At 36.1% G+C, this 19865-nt stretch overlaps 1 protein-coding gene across 1 annotated transcript in view; it reads right to left on the bottom strand.

The window, feature by feature from the left end:
• Window positions 1–16709, bottom strand: part of LOC121440443 (gamma-aminobutyric acid receptor subunit alpha-3-like) — a 160482-nt gene extending 143773 nt beyond the window's left edge. The window contains exons 1-2 of the mRNA XM_041641194.1: window positions 16691–16709; window positions 2020–2185 (exon numbers count right to left, since the gene is read on the bottom strand). Of these exons, the coding sequence (XP_041497128.1) occupies window positions 2020–2185; window positions 16691–16703 (179 nt within the window). The 5' untranslated portion in view covers window positions 16704–16709. The remainder of the gene's footprint in view (window positions 1–2019; window positions 2186–16690) is intronic.
• Window positions 16710–19865: the final 3156 nt, after the last annotated feature.

Raw genomic sequence — 19865 nt, 5'->3', positions numbered from 1 at the left:
CCAAATACTAGTATTGTGAAAGAGTTTATCCTAGCAATATCGATGCACATGATAATGCAGGAGGAGAGGGGAATCTCAAGGGGTCATATTCCTGGACAAGGAACTACAGGCAACTGAAGAGTGTTAAGAGAGGGAGAGTTAGCCTCTCCCAGGATGATCCCTCTAATTGGTTGTCCAACACAAAGTGGTCAGCCCTGAAACCATATACAAACAAACACTAAAAACGGACTAAACAGATTGTATTTATACACTTGTGCATACACACACACACACGTAAAAAATAGTAGGGAAGAATTTGAGAGGAGGGATGTGGAAGGAGTTGAAATGAGGGTGCTTGGGAGAGACTGGAAAGGAGAAAGGGTTGTAATAATATTTTCAAATTAAAATAAAACAAACATGTTTTAGATCACTAAGAAAAGTTAATAAGCCTGAAAAAGAGAAGATAAAGGATGCTGAAGAACAATTTTCTGGAAGAATAAGATATACAGTTATCAAGGTGAGTAAATCCTCACAACACCATATTTATGAGTTTTGATTTTACTCTCGAGAGAAGAAGAAAGTATTAAGTTCTTGAAATATATAACTCAATGTGCATTATAGAAGAACATAGCAACAGAATAGAGATGGATGGAAGTAAAATTTTAAGAAGTCAGCTAACTAAAAGCTCTTGCTGAAGTCCAAGTGGAAAACAGCATTGAAGCAAACTGGGTTAATAGATGGAAAATAAAGCAATCCAAGCAATATGAAGGGTAAAAGTGGCAGAGTTTAGTAACTGCTTCAATTTGGAGTAGAAACGGAGAAAATTGGCAAAGATGACAATAATTTTATGACCTTAACAACTGGGTACATGGTAGTATTATGAGCTGAAATATGAGAAAGAGAAAAGGACTGTTTTGTTGTGTTTGCTCTTACAGAAAGAGTGAGAGGTAGAAGGGATACTCTAGACATGCTTAGCTTGAGGTGTTTGTGGAATACCTAAATGAAGGTGTCAAACAGAAAGGTGGATATAGATACAAAAGAAATTATAAATGGAAAGCAAAATGTAACCCTTTGGCATTTACGTTAGGAACTTCACTATATCCCTTTTTATTTACCACTTTCTGTAGTTTGTTGCACTTACCCTCCTTAGTTTCCTCTTGAGAACATCCCTCCTACAAATCATTTGCTCCTGAGACTTTGGGTAGTGCTCCTACTTTAGAGAACATATCCCAAACACCCAGGAAGTCTGTCAAAGATAATTCAAATAAAGAATTGTATTTATTCTATGGATATATTTATATGATTATATGTGCATGTTTTATTGCATGATAGAAAGAAGTAAAGGACGGAAACCACGTTGAATATTGATACTTGTTCTTAAAGAAATTGAGTAACATGAGGATTTGGTTCATCATTTGCCCATTGTTCATTTGATGTGCATTATAGGAGAAAATAGCTATAGAATAGAGAAAGATGAATGGAAGCAAAATTTTAGAAAGTAAGCTAACTAAAAGCTCTTTCTGGAGTTAACATTACCCATCTTAGTTATATAAATTGTCTCAGAGGCCCATGGTCAGATTTCTGACATCAAGTGATATAAAAATGGATGAGAAAAAATGTATCAATGATAAGAATATCATTCCTTCAAGAAGTATGGTTGTAAAGGTGACAAGAGACTTGAGGAATTTTCTATAAGAAAGTAATTTAAGATGAGAGAGTCAGTGTTTCAATGCTAAGTAGATATGATTCCCAAAAGGGGTCAGGTTGAGACTGAGAGTTACTAAAAATTAATAACAAAAGACTGGAGAGATTTGTTTACAAAATCACAATATGGTTTTAGAGAAGCGTGGAGAGTTGTCAAGAAGATCTTCAAAATTTCTTCCAATGGTAACAATAACAGTCTAATCTGATGATTTGTTTTCGAAATTCAATGTAATATTTAAGTACCAGAGATCAGAACATTTTAGGCCCACTGGGGAAAAATTGGGAGGTAAACATTCATAGTATTCATATTTTCTTCCAAAGAATAGCTTTCCTTACCCTCCAATATCATGCTTCACAAAGTCTCCAGGTTCTTGTCGTCTTGTTTCCCCTTGGCCAGCAGTCTCAGGGAGAATACAGATCAGGAAAAGAACTCCAATTCTGGTCACATAGAAATGCCACATTTGTTTGTTTATCATCTTCTTAGACAGCAACTTAGAGAGACCTGTGAGAGCCATAGTACAGGGGAAGAGGACCAACGAAAGGATAGAAAACAAAGGGGGAGAAGAGTTTTAGAACGATTTCAAATTACTTAGTTACTCTACTATCCAGCCAGTTACTTTACACTCCCAAGATGATCAAGGTAAAAAAAAAAGATTCATTCCCAATATATGTTTCTTCTGAACATACCAGAATCCTTCCAAGAAAGGGCAAAAGGCAGAACAATGCTCCTCTAAGTCCATCACCAGGAAACTGGAGTTTTTGCTGCATCTCTCTCCTTGACTTCCTGCATAACTTGGTGATTTATAAGCCTTCCTAAAGTCTCAGTTGCCTCTTGTAATATAAAAGCTAAAAATAGTCTCCCAGGAGGCTAGAGAGATGGCTTGGTGCTTAAGGTTCCCTACCAGAGGACTGTGTTCAAGCCCCAGCACCCACAGGGTGGCTCACAACTATCAATAACTCCAGTTCAAGGATATCTGATATCTTCTTCTGACTTCTGTGGGCACCAGGCATATACACAGTACACAGACATACATGTAGGCAAAATACCTATACCCATAAAATAAAATAAAAATAACTTTTAAAGATAGTCTTTCATGTCTCTTTTCTATTTCCCTGAATCACTTGTTTGATCTTTCATGTCATAGGGGGCTTTGGTTTAGTTAACTACATAACACTGCAGAAATATGTAACCTTATGCATTATGAACATTGTGTCTCATCTTGCTCAAGTTAAACAATTTTTTAAAATATTGAAAGGCTTGAATAGACAGCAAATTCACCAGACTGAAAAACTTCTGAGTGACACAATGTGCTGGATCTTAAATAAGAAGTATTTCCCCATAAAGAGTCAAGGAGAAGACATACACCTTTAGGAAGCTATCACAACATAAAAGAAAATTCTAAGCCTAACTGTACAGTATAGATATTCTTAAAGTATCAAGTTATACCAATGATAAAATTAGTGATTTGGATTATATACAGAAGACAAGCATTTTTTCATGAACTCTATACTATAGAAGATTTACTTAAGATGTAAGTTTAGGAAAATAGTCACTGAAATTGTACTTGCTTATTATCTCTAAGCTCTATGGGTTTTTAAATTTAAAATATTAAACATTCCAGACCAACACTGAACTTTTTAAGTCATATCATCACATTAGTAATTTAATTTTTAGAGATAGTGGAGGTACATGAAACACTTTTCCAGGAAGGTTTAATTAAAAGACATATCCATAAAATATATCCCATATGTAAAAGTATTGTGATTGGTTAAATGAATAAGGCCCCTTTTAAATGTACTCTATTCCTACAAAGAGAGCCAGTAGGTTCTATTCTAGGCTGTCTTTAAGGATCTAGTCAGGTATATGAAGAATCATAATGTTGAATAATATGGACTTCAGATATGATTCAATGTCTACACCAGTGATGAGGATAATTGTGGTATTAGATATTAGCATGACATTGATAAATTCAACAATCTTCATTTCACATATTTTTGAGTTAAACTAATATAGTTGGCATAAGATTGATGATTCATTAATTGTACAAAGAGTTGTAGGACAATTTATATGAATTATCAAGAATAGTACAGTTCAGAAAACTGTATCACATAAGTAATAAAATATACTTACATGGTTAGACAACACTGGACATAAACAACATCCATGATATAGTCTCAAATATCCATCAGACCTGATTTGTGATCATATGACAAGGGCTAATGTTTATGTAATTATGATATATGACTTGTCCACCACTCCACAGGAATAGACATCATTGATAACAGAATATAAAGCCCAGAATGAATAAATAAACCACAGAACAAAATACATAAATATACAACCATGATGCATGTTCAGGATATATTAGTAATAATTTTGGTTAAAAGAGAAGATAGACATTCTACAAAAATAAAAATGTCATTAATGAATACTTAAACATACTATCCTTGTATGTAACTATGGGATATATATAAATGATCTTAAATAAGCAACAAACCATCATACTAAAATAAATGACACAGACATAACTACTCATGATTTATAGGATTAGGATATGGTATGTGATGCATAAGAAGGCAATAATATCAAGGGAAATCATAAGTAGCAAACATGTTCAAATAACCATTATGTAATATATATTATGTAATATATGTTATATATATATATATGTACAGAAGGGGTTGGGCATAACATGTGCCCTTCAAGAACAATTATCATTTTGTTAGCAAATATTGTTATTGTAGTACATGAAAAGGAATTTATGAAACAAAACCATTTGGTTAAGATATATGTCAGAAAATCATAGTCTACAAGTCTATATAATAACAAAACAAGAGAAGATATGGAGATTTGAGCATGTTCTCTTTCAAGCGATAATGCATACAGCCCTCCAAAAAAGTAAATTCAGAAAAATAAGAAACTTCTAGACAGCTAAGAAATGTCAACAGAATTAAGAGACAACTACAGAATGAGAAAAATATTTGATAATAAGGAAGTGGCATTTAGTGTACATAAGGAACTCAAAAAAAGGTGGGCTTTAAACTAAACAGACATACACTTAGCCAGAAAATAAAATAAAATTGGTCAATTTCAGTGATCACCAGAGAAAATTGAATCAGAACCACAATCAGATATTATTTAACCCCATAATGACTATCATCAAAAAGAAAAATATATTATGGTCACTGTGTGAAAATCAGGGAAACTTTGTATACTGTTGGTATTATTGTAAATTAATATAATCACTGTGGAAAACAATATAGAAATTCCTCCAAAATAAAAAGAAATATTGTATATGATCACCAATCATAGCACTGGGTATATATACTCAAAGGAAATGAAATCTTTGTACCAGATACTTGTACTCTTCCATTTATTGAAGTATATTCATAAAAATTAAAATGGTAGATCATCCTAGATGCTTCAGTGAATGAATGAATAAAATAGTAAAATATAGTGTGGAATACTATATAGCCACTAGGTAAGAAATCCTGGCTTTTGCAGGAGCAAGGATAGAATGGGAAGTAATTATGCTAAATAAAACATGCCAAACACAGAAAAACAAATACATGTGCATTTCAGTTTTGCAAAACAGCAAGTCAGCATTGTAGAAGAAAGAGACGAACAAATGCAGACCCACATCCAAACACTAGGCAGAGCACAGGGAATTTCGCAAAAAAAGAGGGAGGAAGGATTGTAGAAGCCAGAAAGGTAAAGGAAATTACAAGAAAACCCACAGAATCAACAAACCTGGGTTCACAGAAGTTCATAGGGACTGAACCAACAACCAGGAGCCTGCATGGGACTGACCTAGGCACTCTACACATATGCTGCAGTTGTAGCTTGGTCTTCTTGTTGGATTCCTAATAGTAGGAGCAGGGGCTGACTCTTATTCTTTTTCTGGCTTTTGTGACCCTACTCCTCACACTGGGTCACCTTGTCCAGCCTCAATACTTGGGGAGGTGCTTAGTCTTACTGCAACTTGATCTGCCCCACTTTGTTGATACTCAAGGGAGACCTGCCCTTTCCTGAACAGAAATAAATGAGAAATGGTTTGGGGTGTGGGAACAGAGGGAGTATGGGAGGGGGGCTGGGAGGAGAGGAAAGGGGTAAACTGTAGATCAGATATGTGTGTACAAAAAAGAGGTGGGGGAGAGGAGAGAGAGGAAAAAAGTGGAACAGTGGTCACTAGAAAATAGGAAGGGCAAGGGGAGTAGAGACAAGAAGATAATAAGAGACACCAAAACAAAGAGAAAAAGAAACTTCTTGTTTTCTATAGCACAGCAGGATACTCATGCATTCAAACAATCTATAATACTTAACCAAATGACTAGACAAGTATGAAATTTCCATTACACTAAAGTGATTAGTGGTTGATTATAAAGAGATGTTTATTATACTTTTTTGATTAGTATACATTGTAAGAGTAGATCAAATTAACATACACACACAAAAATGTACAAACAAAAATTAGACACACAAAACATATGATGCATAATTAAAACATACAATTGAATTACTGGCAACAATGTGAATAAATTCAACATTTTTAAAGTATGTACTTAAAAATAGTTGAAATGATGCGATACATGGTGGTATATGTCTTAAATCCCAGCACTTGTAGACAGAGGCAGGTAGATCTCTATGAGTTTGAGGACAGGATGGTCTATATAGTGAGTTCCACGACAGTGGGCTATGTAGAGAAATACCTTGTCTCAAAAATAAGTCAATATACTATTTTTAAAAAATGATTAAGATGGCACATTTTATGTAAAGGGCCTTTAAGTATAAGTAGGAAAAAGCATAAGAAGTCTGCTGCTAAAGTTAGCAAATATTCACAAAGCAGAACTCATATCTGGTAAATGAATAAAGAAATGTTTGACATTAACCGTTAGCATTAGATGAATGTACAGCCAAAGTACATGCTCAGATGACTATCACATAGTCACAAAGAGTGATTATGGGAAAATAACCAAAAAATAGTTTTGATTAATATGGTGACGTTTTTTTCAAGTGAGCATAAGGAATAGATTGAAAACTTTGTGGTCCATGAGATACTTGGTATAGTTGTCCTCAAGTTGATAAAGGAACACAGTGTGTGTGTCATAGTAACAAAACTCCAGAGCTAGGCAACATGATATAGGAGCAGATAGTCATGATAACAGACCATTATGAGACAGAAGCAAAACTTCAGTGTCCATTAGTGGGCAGCCATGGTCAATTTTTTTCACTAGAATAGAGAGCCAAGATAAACATAAAAAGTAGCTGGATAAACAAATGGTGTTCTTAGGGTAATAATGACTATGGTGAATAATTTCCTGTAATGTATGAACATATAATTACTATGTAAGAACTCCACTGTTATTATATTCTAAATGAAAAATATCCAGAATAAAACCAGTAGTCATCACCTCCTCCAATACAATCTGATTCATTACTCCTTATCAAAATTATCTTGGATTTTTTTCAGACTGCCCTTGCTCACCTGAGCAGCTCTCCACATAGTAGGCAAGGTAAACTTTTAAGTTGCTGAGTTAGATCATGTCTTACTCTGTCCAAACCTAGCAATTTTTTCTTATTTCAAAAGTCTTACTATCTATAATATTGCCTGTAGGTTTTCAGGACTGACTAAACACACACACACACACCCTACTACCACCACCAATAACAACAGTGAAGAAAATAGAGGGCATGAATTTGAAGGAAAGCAAGGGGTAATAACATTGGAGGGTTTGGAAAGAAGAAAGGGAAAACAGACATGATATAATTATACTGTAATATCATAAATAAAAGAAATATATATATATATATATATATATATACTTGTCCACATTTAAACAAATGTTATTTTCAAGATCTTTAAAATACATATAGATATATATATATACATACATATATATAAATTAATTAATTAAAATAGAAAGAGCTCCATGAAGGGGAAGAGGAAGGATAACAAAAAATATTAAACAAATCATTTATAAAGGAGAATATGAAATTAGGAGGCAAATGAGATGGGGGATCTGGGAAAAGTTGGAGGAGAGGAAATGAGGTGGATATACTTAATATAAATTGTATACATTATGAGATTTTTAAAAGAATGGGTACACATAAAACTTTAAAATATTTTTAGAGACATTCTTTTAAAATCTCATTCTGTTAGGCACTTCACTTTGGTCACTGTAGGCTTCTTGCAACACATCGCAATGTCAGGCATGTTCCTAACATGATGCATTTGCACTGCTATATATTCCAGTGTGAACTAAGATTTTTATTTATTTTATTCAGAGATATATAATTCTTCTTTGATACCTATGAAGGGTTCATTCCAGGATTCCCAAATATCAAAAATCCTCAGACACTCAACATTAACCTAGATTCCATTCACAGCCTCCTAAGTAGTTTAAATGGCCTTTCTAGATCACATATATTACAACATAAGTTTGACACAAGTCATTATACTTCTGAAGGAAGAATGAGAATAACATCTGAACATAATTAGCACAGACATAAACTTTTAAATATTTTCAGACTGTGGTTGGTTGAATCTGTGGTGGGAAATGCTGCACATATTCAGCACAGACGTAACTTTAAAAAATATTTTTAATCTGTGGTTGATTGAATCTGTGGATCCAGAACTTGCCAATACAGAGGGCTTATTGCATGAGTAATGCATAGCAGAGTGCCTAACAAATAATGGGTATTTTAAGAACAGCGACTGAATAGATGAATGTTACCGTGATACAGGCAGAACACTAAATGAAGTAAGATGCTATAAAGGATGGGGTAGCAGGGTAGATCCAAATTTCACCTGCATTCCACTGAAACTTTTCTTATTGTTCTTTACTCAAAACTTACGAAGCATCATTCTATATGTCAGGCATCATTCCAAGGGAATAAAACAGCAAAAAAAAAAAAAAAAACAGAATCAGTGAAGACACAAATAACATACCAAGGTCTTCTTTCTCCACCTACTGTCCAATTAACATGCATTCATCAATTTTTTTCTTCTATTCTGTTAAAAGCTTTGTCTGTTGTTTTTTTTCCAACTAAAACTCACACTGATGCTTGCACCACTGGGGCACTAGATGTGGAGCCTAGCAGGAGTTGTCTCAGTTTGATAGATAGATCTCTCATAAACAATTCAATGCTTTCCTTTCACAGGACTGGTTCAGCACCACGAGAGTATGCTGCTACAAAGCAAGCCCACGCTGGCGATTGCCTTCCTCTGTATGCGGCCCTTCTTTGTCTTGGGCTTTCCACCATGAGCTTAAAACATAGGAGGCCTTACTCCAAAACTGAGCAAATTTGGCATCAGGCTCCCAGATTTCTCAGGCTCCAGAACCTTATTAAAGTTTCCTTTCTAGGTCACTCCACCTCAGGCGTTCTAGTTTGTGTTAGCTAGCAGCAGAAATGAACTGTGGCAATGGCCTAATTTGACCTTGTGCCTCCAATTTTGCCCCTTTGTATTTCCATTGTCTTCACTGTGATCAGAGATTCGACTGTGCCCTTTCTTAAGCTTGAACAGTGTATTTGCATTAGCTCCACAGTACTTGATATGACACGAACCATCTACATGATCAGACCACAAGCTCCCACTGAAATCAACTCCAATTCTCTCACTCTACTCCTTAACACCAGGCCACACTTGTTTTCTTGGTATTCCCTAAAAATGCCCTTGTTCATTCTTCTGTCATAATGTTCTTCCTTCATGTATTACTTTGGATCACTCGCTCACTTGCTTTAGAATTCTAGTCAGATTAGAAAACTTTACATAAGTTTCTCTGATCTGAAACTACCCTCTTCTCCACTTTCTTGCTCTACCAGTTTCATTTTACTTAAGCCTTTGTTATCACCTACAATAACATTTATTTCTTCATTGCCCTTTCCCCCTCTTAAATATAAGCTTCATTACTGTGAAATTTTTAACTTAATGTCTGAGCTATTAGCCAATGCCTGCTATATGGTAACCACTTATTAAAATATTTATTGGAAAATTTACTGAATATTTTCCTGCATTCATGGCAACACAACTCTGACTACCATATTCTATTCAGAGATAAAGTCTGTAGATTCTTCTCTTGTAAACCTTCTTCTTCTTGGCCTTTAAATCTTTCATTTACAATAAACAAAATCTGCTATCCTCTCAATGTCTTAAAGGAAACATTTCTCCATACTTTTGCCTCAAAAACTTAAGTTTTCGGCTGGAGAGATGGTTCAGTGGATAAGAGCACAGGCTGTTCTTCCAGAGTACCTGGGTTCAATTCCCAGCACCCACGTGGCAACTCAGAACTGTCTGTAACTCTAGTTCCAGGAGATCTGACACCCTCACACAGGTATACATGTGGGCAGAACACTAAGAAGCATAAAATAAAAATAATTAAATCATTGAAAGACACAAACTTTCTGTCAAAACAACTATTTTACCAGCTTTCCTCTGAGTTATGGCATATGTGTCTTCACATATATATGTAATTGGGAGACATGATGGTAATTATATCAATGTAATTCCAAAGCTGTTTCTCCTTTACATGCTCACATTGCTTCAAAAACAGGTCAGCTCACAGTTTTCATCACTTTCACTATCTCACGTTTATCTGTGCAGGTAGTATACATAGAATAGCTGTTTTGATGTGTGATGTGGGAGTCCCCTCTGTGTGCTGTGATTAGCATTAATGAATAAAGAAACTGCCTTGGCCTGCTGATAGAGCAGAACTTAGGTAGGCAAGGAAGACAGAACTGAATGCTGGGAGAAAGAAGGGCAGAGTTAGAAAGAATCCATGTATTCTCCGCCTGAGACAGATGCCAGTTAGAATCTTGCCGGCAAGCCACAGCCACATGGCGATATACAGATTAATGGAGATAGGTTAAATTAAGATGTAAGAGTTAGCCAATAAGAAGTTATAGCTAATGGGCCAAGCAGTGATTTAATTAATACAGTATCTTTGTGGTTATTTCAGCTCTGGGTGGCCGGGACAAACAAGTGGTTCCTTGCAACAGATGTGGTAGTCTCCTCTGTGTGCTGTGATTACCACTAAAATGAATAAAGAAACTGCTTGGCCTGTTGATAGGGCAGAACGTAGGTAGGCGGGGAAGACAGAACTGAATGCTAGGAAGAAGAAAGCAGAGTCAGTGAGAAGCCATGGAGCTGCCAGTGTCAGACATGCCGAATCTCTGCTGGTAAGCCATTGATTGCCACATGGAGATATAGAAACTAATAAAAATGGGTTATTTTAATATAAGAGTTAGCCAATAAGAAGTTAGAGCTAATGGGCCAAGCAGTGTTTTAATTAATACAGTTTCTGTGTGATTATTTTGGTTCTGGGCAGCTGGGACAAATATGTGGCCCCCCTCCTCCAACACTGTTTATATCCCCACAATACTTAATAATTATCTTCTCATTCTATATTAGCACTCTATATCTGCACTTTGTGTATCTTATGCAAAATGTGTCACATGTCACAAATTTTAAACCCTTACTCTGTTATTCTTCTATATGGTAAACTATTAGTCTTACCCTATTTTTATTTTGAAACTACCATTCTACTCTATTGATTAATGTTTTGCAGATTCTTAGGATGGCCTAGTATTGCATTTCAAGACAAGTTCCAATAGTAAATCATCTAAACTATTCTTTCACCAGCATTTTGTATAAACAACCTCCTACTATAGTCACTTAGAAAATATTTCTTGGCTCGATTTATACAAAATTTGTGTTCTCTAAGGTTATGAATGTGTTGAAGAAAATCCTACAATTATTTGAACAAGTTGCACAGCATATTCACCATCTAGAAACCCAAAACAAGTCAATGTTCTGAATTTCCATGAATGAATTTCTTTTCCTATTTCCTCTCAACTATTCTAAACTTGGTCATAGGGCCACTATCAGACTGAAGAAACTTTTGTCTCTGAATGGTAATGATGAGAACTTTATAAAACTATCAAAACTCCCAACTACATTCAATATGTGTCCTTATACTCACTGAAGTGTAGCTCTCACCTCACATCAAAGAAGCTTTGTTGTCATCTAGCTTCCCTCACTCCCCCTGACTGACAGCAGAACTTCCTTGTGGTCTGTAACTGAAAAGGATGTTTGTGTTCTTTCTGGCTGGTGGTTTTCCACAGAAGCAGTAGAGGTATAAAAGGCTTTAGCTCAGGGGAAAAATAAAAGTTGCTGTTCTTCCACCTGAAAAGAAGCCTCAGTGTCTCAATCCCAGCACCTGCTCCCCGCCAGTCTCAGCATCCAAGCTGCCCTGGTGCAGCAAAGCTTCTTTTTGCAGCAGACAGAGACCATTACAAAAAGTCACAACCAATCAAAATGTAGAGAACAACTGACTTTGTGGTGTCTAGAACCAATAGACAAATCTACAACAGCATTCCTGAATGTAAAGCTCAGCAAACATCAAGGAAGAGGGAGCAGAAAGATCATAATAGTAATAGGAAGTCTGCTGTGAGATTGCCTCTTAGAAATGGCAGGGGAGCTATACTCATGATCAACAATACTGCTGCCCAAATCTGAACAGGGTCAACCCCAATAGACATGCTAATATATAAGGAGGAAATCTCAAGGGGTCCCACCCCTATATGAAGAACCACATGTAACTAATGACTACTGAGAGGAGAAAAAATAACCTCTCCCAGGGATGAGTCCCCTATTTCACTATTCAATACAAAGTGGTCAGTCCTGAAATAATGTACATAAGTCACACTAAATAGAAAAATAGGTTGTATTTGCACTTATGTATGTACATATGGAATAGTAATCAAAATTATGATCAAAAAAGGCAAAAAAATGATAACAAGTGATGGGGAAAAAGAAGAGGTGATGAAGGGAGGGACAAGGAGGGTGTAGTGATTTAAAATTTTGAAGGAAAATGTAGCATCTGGACTTCATCAGTTTTAGAGCACTTGCCTAACATGCACAAGATTCTGGGTAAAGCCCCATCACGACTACCAAATATATATAATAAATAAAGTGCTTCAGGTTTTGAACCCCAGTAGGTAAAACAGCCTTAAAGAAGGGCCGGCAAGGAGAAAGTTGTAAATATTTCTGTTCACTTCTAGTTATGACAACAGCTTGCTTTATGTTTCATTTTTACTGGCCTTTTTCTAATCTAGTAGGGTTTTCCAAAGAACACTTCATACAAACACAACTTCATATGAGTCATGCCATGTTCATTCAGTAACTTCTAAATATGAGACCCCTATCTGCTGAATTAGTGAAACTCAAAATATATTTGATTTCTATTGCTCATTAAAAAGAAGCAGTAACATTAAAAGATAGTGGGAGAATGATGTTTGGTTCACAAAGATAATGTTGGGGAAGCCTAATTATAATGTCTAAAGGTAATTGTAGAATATACAATGCTATTAAGAGTGGACTCTTGGAATTTCCCTAATACCAGGTTTCTCCCTGGCCCACAATGACTCTTTCTTCTAAGATCTCTCTTTCATTGCTCTCCTACTCTGTCAGTCTCCCCCCACCACCGACCATCCCAAACCCTCATGTTTTGATCTCCCATTCCCTCCCCTTTAGCACCTACTCTTACCAATTTTACCCAGGCAATCTCATCTAATTCCCCCTCTCCAGCATGATTCATGTGTCCCTCTTAAGATCCTACTTCTTACTAGCTTCTCTAGAGCTGTGGATTATAGTCTGGTTACTCTTTACCTTATATCTAGTATCCACTTATAAGTAAGTATATACCATGTTTGTCTTTCTGAGTCTGGGTTACCTCAATCATGATGCTTTTCCTAGTTCCATCCATTTGTCTGTAAATTTCAAGATGTCATTTTTTTCTGCTGTGTAGTACTCCATTGTGTAAATGTACCACATTTTCTTTATCCAATCTTCAGTTGAGGGGCATCTAGGTTGTTTCCAGGTTCTGGCTACTACGAATAATGGAGGTGAAGATCATGATGGAAAAATCTATAGAAACAGCTGAATCAAGCTCATGGAAACTCAAGAACTCTAGACTGAAAGTTGTGGAGTCTCCATGGGCCCAAACTAGGCCCTCCATATGTGAGAGACAGTGGTGAAGCTTGGGCTATTTGAGAGGCCCCTGGCAGTAGGACCAGGATCTATCCCTGGTGCATGAGCTAGCTTGTTGGAGCCCATTCTCTATGGTGGGATGCCATGCTCAGCCTTAATGCAGGGGGAAGGGACTTGGTCCTGTCCCAACTTAATGTGCCAGACTTTGATGACTCCCATGTCCCATGGGAGCCCTTACCCACTGGGAGGAATAGCTGTGGGGTGGGCTGAAGTGGACACAAAGGGGAGTGGGAGGATGGGGGGAGGAACTGTGGTGGGAACATAAAATTAAACAAATAAGTGAGTATAAATTAATTAATTAATAAAATAGGGTGGACTCTGAGGACTGAAGAGATGTTGTGGTGATTAAGAGTAGAGCACCGGACAGAAATCTCAAGGTCCAAATCAGGAGCAGAAGGAGAGGGAACACGAGCAAGGAACTCAGGACCGCGAGGGGTGCACCCACACACTGAGACAATGGAGATGTTCTATCGGGAACTCACCAAGGCCAGCTGGCCTGGGTCTGAAAAACCTGGGATAAAACCGGACTCGCTGAACATAGCGGACAATGAGGACTACTGAGAACTCAAGAACAGTGGCAATGGGTTTTTGATCCTACTGCATGTACTGGCTTTGTGGGAGCCTAGGCTGTTTGGATGCTCACCTTACTAGACCTAGATGGAGGTGGGTGGTCCTTGGACTTCCCACAGGGCAGGGAACCCTGATGACTCTTTGGGCTGATGAAGGAGGGGGACTTGACTGGGGGAGGGGGAGGGAAATGGGAGGCGGTGGCGGGGAAGAGACAGAAATCTTTAATAAATAAATAAATAAAAATTAAAAAAAAGAACAAGGTATTACATGGTGCACACACTCCCATGTAAACAAAACATTCATATGTATAAAGTAAATAAATCTTTAGAAAAATAAAAAAAAGAGTACTTACTGCTCTTCCAAAGGATTTGGGTTTAGTTACCAGCACCCATATTAGGTGGCTCACAAACATCTGAAATTCCAGTTACAGGGATCTAACACTCTCTTCTGCCCTCCACAAGCATCTGTATACATACACACACACACACAGACACACACACACACACACACACACGGGGGAGTGGAGGGAGGGAGAAGAGAGAGAGGAGAAAGGGAAATCTGAACAAAACAATGGATTGTAATAGATAAATTCTCTTGGACTATATAAGACAACTTTGCCCCTCTAAAACAGCATATATAAGACCTGATGATTATAAAAACATATAAAGCAATCTCATTTCCACACAAAGAAAAACTTAGAAAACTAGGGAGTGAACAAGTAAAATATACTTGTGATCATTTTCTGATATAATATTTTTATCTGCACTGCTCTTTGAAATACACATTTGCTATTCTCACTCATCATCAATATTAGTAGCAACTCATAAAACTTCGTGTTCTCATTGGCACTACTGGAAAACAAAAATAGAAATGCAGAAATAAAAATAAATGAAATAAATTGAGTTGTTAAGGTAAATTAATAGAGCCTTCTGTTTTAACAGATTAAGCTAGCAAAAATGAATAAATTCAAATATCACAATTAGCATAAGTGAATAAAGAGAAAACAGATATTACAATTGTTTTTTTCAAAGACTACCCCTAGACAAATTATTAAGGCAATTAAGCTATAAAGAAAAGCAAACTCTGTATTTCAAGTGAAAATAATCTCAATGTTACAGGATATATGTATGTAATTTTGCATATATTCACAATTAAACTAGCATTATTCACTGCCTTTGTGACTAAGACCAAAGGAGAAACCACCCGAGAAAAATTTAAAAGGAAAAGCAACAGTAAGTGGGAGAATAAGAGAAAACATATTTACAAAGCCAACTTTTGGTTCTGACAATCTTAGAGCAAGAGAGCGAAATTGTCCACTAGTGCTAATGTGACAATACACATGCATTCACACACTCACTTTCTAGCATACAGGTCAGATTCTCCAAGTGCTATAAATTCAGTTATGAGCAAATTTAGAAGCAAGTTTGTGCCTTCCTCCTCAGCACTTACATGGGAGAAAAAGATGAGTTAGAAACACATCAAACTACAAACAAGTCACTCTTGAAAGAATAGAACCCACCATCAACTTATTCACATTATTAGGTTAAAAAAATCAAACTATGAATTTAATTTAAAATGACTACAAAATGTGTTCCAGGTGGCATGCAAGAGTAAACAGCAATCATCTCTGGAAGATGGCATCTTCATACAGAGCTTTGAGGAATTCTAAGAAATACCTTCAGAGGCATTGATTTGTTCTCAAACATAAGCACACATGAGGAATCTAGATACTATGAAAAAGAAGCAACAAAAAGTGCTAGAATTATGAGCAGAAAATAAACAGCTCATAATTCAGAATTTGGATTCATCATTATCCATAGTATAAAGGGTTTATGATCTCCACAAAAGTGGCATTATAAACAATAAACTACATGACTTAAAAGCACAGCTTCTAGAAATAAAGACTTTGAACAGTGAAGCATATGTATTACTAAATGTGTACTGGATGAGGAGAAGAAAAACAACAAACTGAAAAATGTTAATCCAACTAAAGCAAAAAAAAAAGATTAATGTACCTTAAATAAAAGTCTGAAAAAGAATTCAAATCTAGATTTATCAACAAAAAGTTTACATGTAAATAAACTGAATGTTCATTTAAAATAATAATGTTATCAGACTTGGTTAAAATTACCAAATAACAAGGGAAACAGAGCCCAAACTGGACATCTCTTGTCACCAAATGAAGTTTCCAGTACTGGGACTGGGTTACATCTAATTGAGCTGCTGGGTTACATGTAATTGGTCAATGGCTCCCCCATGGAAACACCCAAACAATGCAAGCTATTACAAAGACAACTGTTGGTGGTGTCTCATAAACTAATAAGACCCTATTGCTGAAGACAACGCCTACAACTCAGTGAACACAGAGAAGTTGAGCTGGAGCTTACCTAGAGGCTTCATCAGTACTGAGTTTGTGGTACAGGAAGGTACTCTGCACACTACCAGAGGAGAAGGGCAAACACCAACCCAGCTACAAACTCTTTCATCTACAGTGCCTACTGTAACATATGCTGGTACAACAGTGACACAAAGCTTCTGGCAGTAATCAACGAATATCTGGTTGGATTTAAGGCCCACTCCATCAGATGGAATTCATCACTGACATTGCTCCTGTGATGAAGAATATAAGACTAGTTAGGCCATATACCTGGTGGAAATCTACAAGGAGTAATCTGCCTGCAAGATACATTGGTGCAAGAGTGGTACAAATCTGTGGGAGTAACCAACCAATATCTGATTTGACTTAAGGTCTATTATGAGATGGAACCCATACCCAGTACTGTTTGAATGGGCAAGAACCTGAAAGGAGATAGGCCAGGTACCTAGGGAAAAAATAAATACTGTTGTTATGACAAAGGGATGCAGCAATAAATGTATCCTAATGACATTCTGCTACACTCATAGGTCTGTGCCTTGCTCAGCCATCATCACAGAAGCTCCCTCTGTAGTAAAGGGAAGCAAATATAGAGATGCACAATCACACAATATACAGACAGTGAGATATCTTGGAACACTCAGCCCCGAAAGGAATATCTCCACTAAATTCATCCCCTCAGGGCTCAGGGAACTCTACAGAAGAGGAGGAGGAATGGGTGTAAGAGCCTGAGGGCATGGAGAACACCAAGGAATCCATGACTTCTACACAAACAAGGTTGACACACATATGAACTCATGGAGATTGTGGCAGTATGCACAGGGCCTGCATGGGTTTGCAACACATAGGGACCGAGAGCTAAAAGAAGCAGACACACACACTAACCCAGAATCTAACTTCAATTGATAGTCACTTATAAATAAAAAACTATTTTTCTACACCCATTGAGTACTCAAACTACTCTTAAGGGTAGGCTGCATGCCCAGCAGTAGATAACCAACAATAAATAAACTCAGTGGCATCTCTGGAGGTTCTTTATCTCATAATGCTAAGTCATGAGTTATTTATTTATTTATTTATTTATTTATTTATTTATTACGTATCTACTTATTTAATTTACCTTACATGTTCCTTAAGTATGTATTATGGCTTCCAATTTTGAGTTTCTATGAGATTCCTATGTGTGCAAATCCATGTGTCTCTGCATCTGTATGCATTGCTTGTGCTTTTCCAATGACTCTCCTTGTTTTGTAATACACTGATTTGTTTTTTATTTATTTTTATTATTATTCTTTGATGCTCATTTGTTTTATAACAAGAGACAGAAAGGGTGTGGATCCAGATGGAAGAGAAGACTGTGTTGTATGAAAAAGATCTATGTTCAATAAAAGAAAAAATAGCAAAAACTAAAGCAACTTCATACTATTTTAAAAAATCAAATCCAAAATTAAGAAAATAATTATTTTTTAAAGTTAAAAATATGTGTAAATATGAACCAAAATATTCTAATATACCTATTTTATTAAAGAAAGAATAGAAAAATTAAAGAAATGTATGCAAATACAGAAGAGTTGATTGTGATTGATTAACACACCAGATCCAATGATAATCTATAAGCCACTGTATTCACTGATATCAAGACATATGTATTTTCCTTCACTATTCACTATGCATATTTTGAAAACTGAGAGGCTATAACGCATTTTAGAACAAATGAAAACTGCCTTGAGATTCCATCTTATCCCACCAGTTTTCTGCTCTCAGGATGTTCTGCTGAAGCAGAAGAAGCAACCATAGGATGAAAACTTTGAAAAACTTTGAGTTAAAGATAAGTATTTCCTTCTTTAAATGATCCTTCCAGTTATTTGGCCATAGTGACACAAAAGTAACTAAACCAAATAGTATTAAAGTTTGGATGCCTTTAAGCCAATGATCCATTTGGAGTTGACTTTTGTACATAGTAAAAAACAAGAATCCAATGTCTTTCTTCTGGATGGAGGTATCCAGATTTGTGAATATTATGTATCAAAGGCACTGTTACTTCTTATCTTAGTTACCTTTCTATTGCTTTCAAAGGCAGTATGAGCATTACAACTTCTAGAAGAAAGAGTTGTTTTGAGGGTTGGAATTCAGAGTGTTAAGAGTCCATGAGCATCATGTCAGAGAGCTGGCAGCATGGTGCTGAAATAATAGCTGAAAGCTCAAATTTTGAGACAACAACCATGAGGCAGAGAGGGGAATCTAACAGATAAATAAAAGTCTTTTGAAACATCAAAACTCACTTCCAGTGTTACACACCCTTCAGTAAGGCCACACCTCCCAATACTTTACAAACAAATCTACCAAATGGGGGCCAACTATTCAAACATATGAGCCTATTGGGATCATTCTCACTCAAACCGCCAGATATTTTCATACATTCTAGTTTCTTGTGGTTTCAGTATAAACTGTCTCTTAAAGGCTTATGAATGGAAAGCTTGGTCCCAAGCTGGTAGATTCCATATTTAAGAGATGGTTAGATTAGCATAATTTTGATCTAATAAATTGGTCAATCTATCAGTCAATTCACAATTGAATGTATGGTAATAACTTTTAGAAGAAGAAAGTCACACCTCTGAAAATAATTTATTGTCACAAATCCCTTCACTTTTATATAACTTGCTAGCTACCATATGGTAATAATTTTTGTATCATCTAGCCCTGTTCACCACAATGTTTGGCTTCACTTCAGTACCACAAAAATGGAATGAGCCAACCATGAACTAAAATCTTGAAACTATGACCCAAAACAAAATTTTCCTCCCTAATTGTTTATGGCAAAAAAAAAAACTCTTGTCATAAAGTAACAGATGGTTACTTTTGACATATTACCTTTGTCAAAAATCAATTGACTCTGAATGCACAAGTTAAAGTTCTCTTTTATCCCAATATAACTAATGTAAGACCTTCAGTTTGGTCCTTCCTTCTCAAAATTGTTTCAGCTATTTGGAGTCTTTTGTGGTCCCATGAAAATATAGGAATAATTTTTATATTACAATGATTAAAAAAGCTAGATAGGAACATTATAAGAAAAGAAAATCAGAGGTCATTCTTTTCTGATAAACAAATACAAAATCCTCAACTAGCCAAATTCAAACACATAAAAAACGTCATTCACCTTGATCAAAGGATCTCTGGGATACAAAGAT

Source organism: Microtus oregoni, unplaced genomic scaffold (assembly GCF_018167655.1).
Source record: "Microtus oregoni isolate MIOR12 unplaced genomic scaffold, Mior012 000067F_ref0000223, whole genome shotgun sequence".
Lineage (NCBI taxonomy): Eukaryota > Metazoa > Chordata > Mammalia > Rodentia > Cricetidae > Microtus > Microtus oregoni.
Note: the sequence above shows the minus strand (reverse complement) of the source record. Positions and strands in the feature narration are given on the sequence as shown.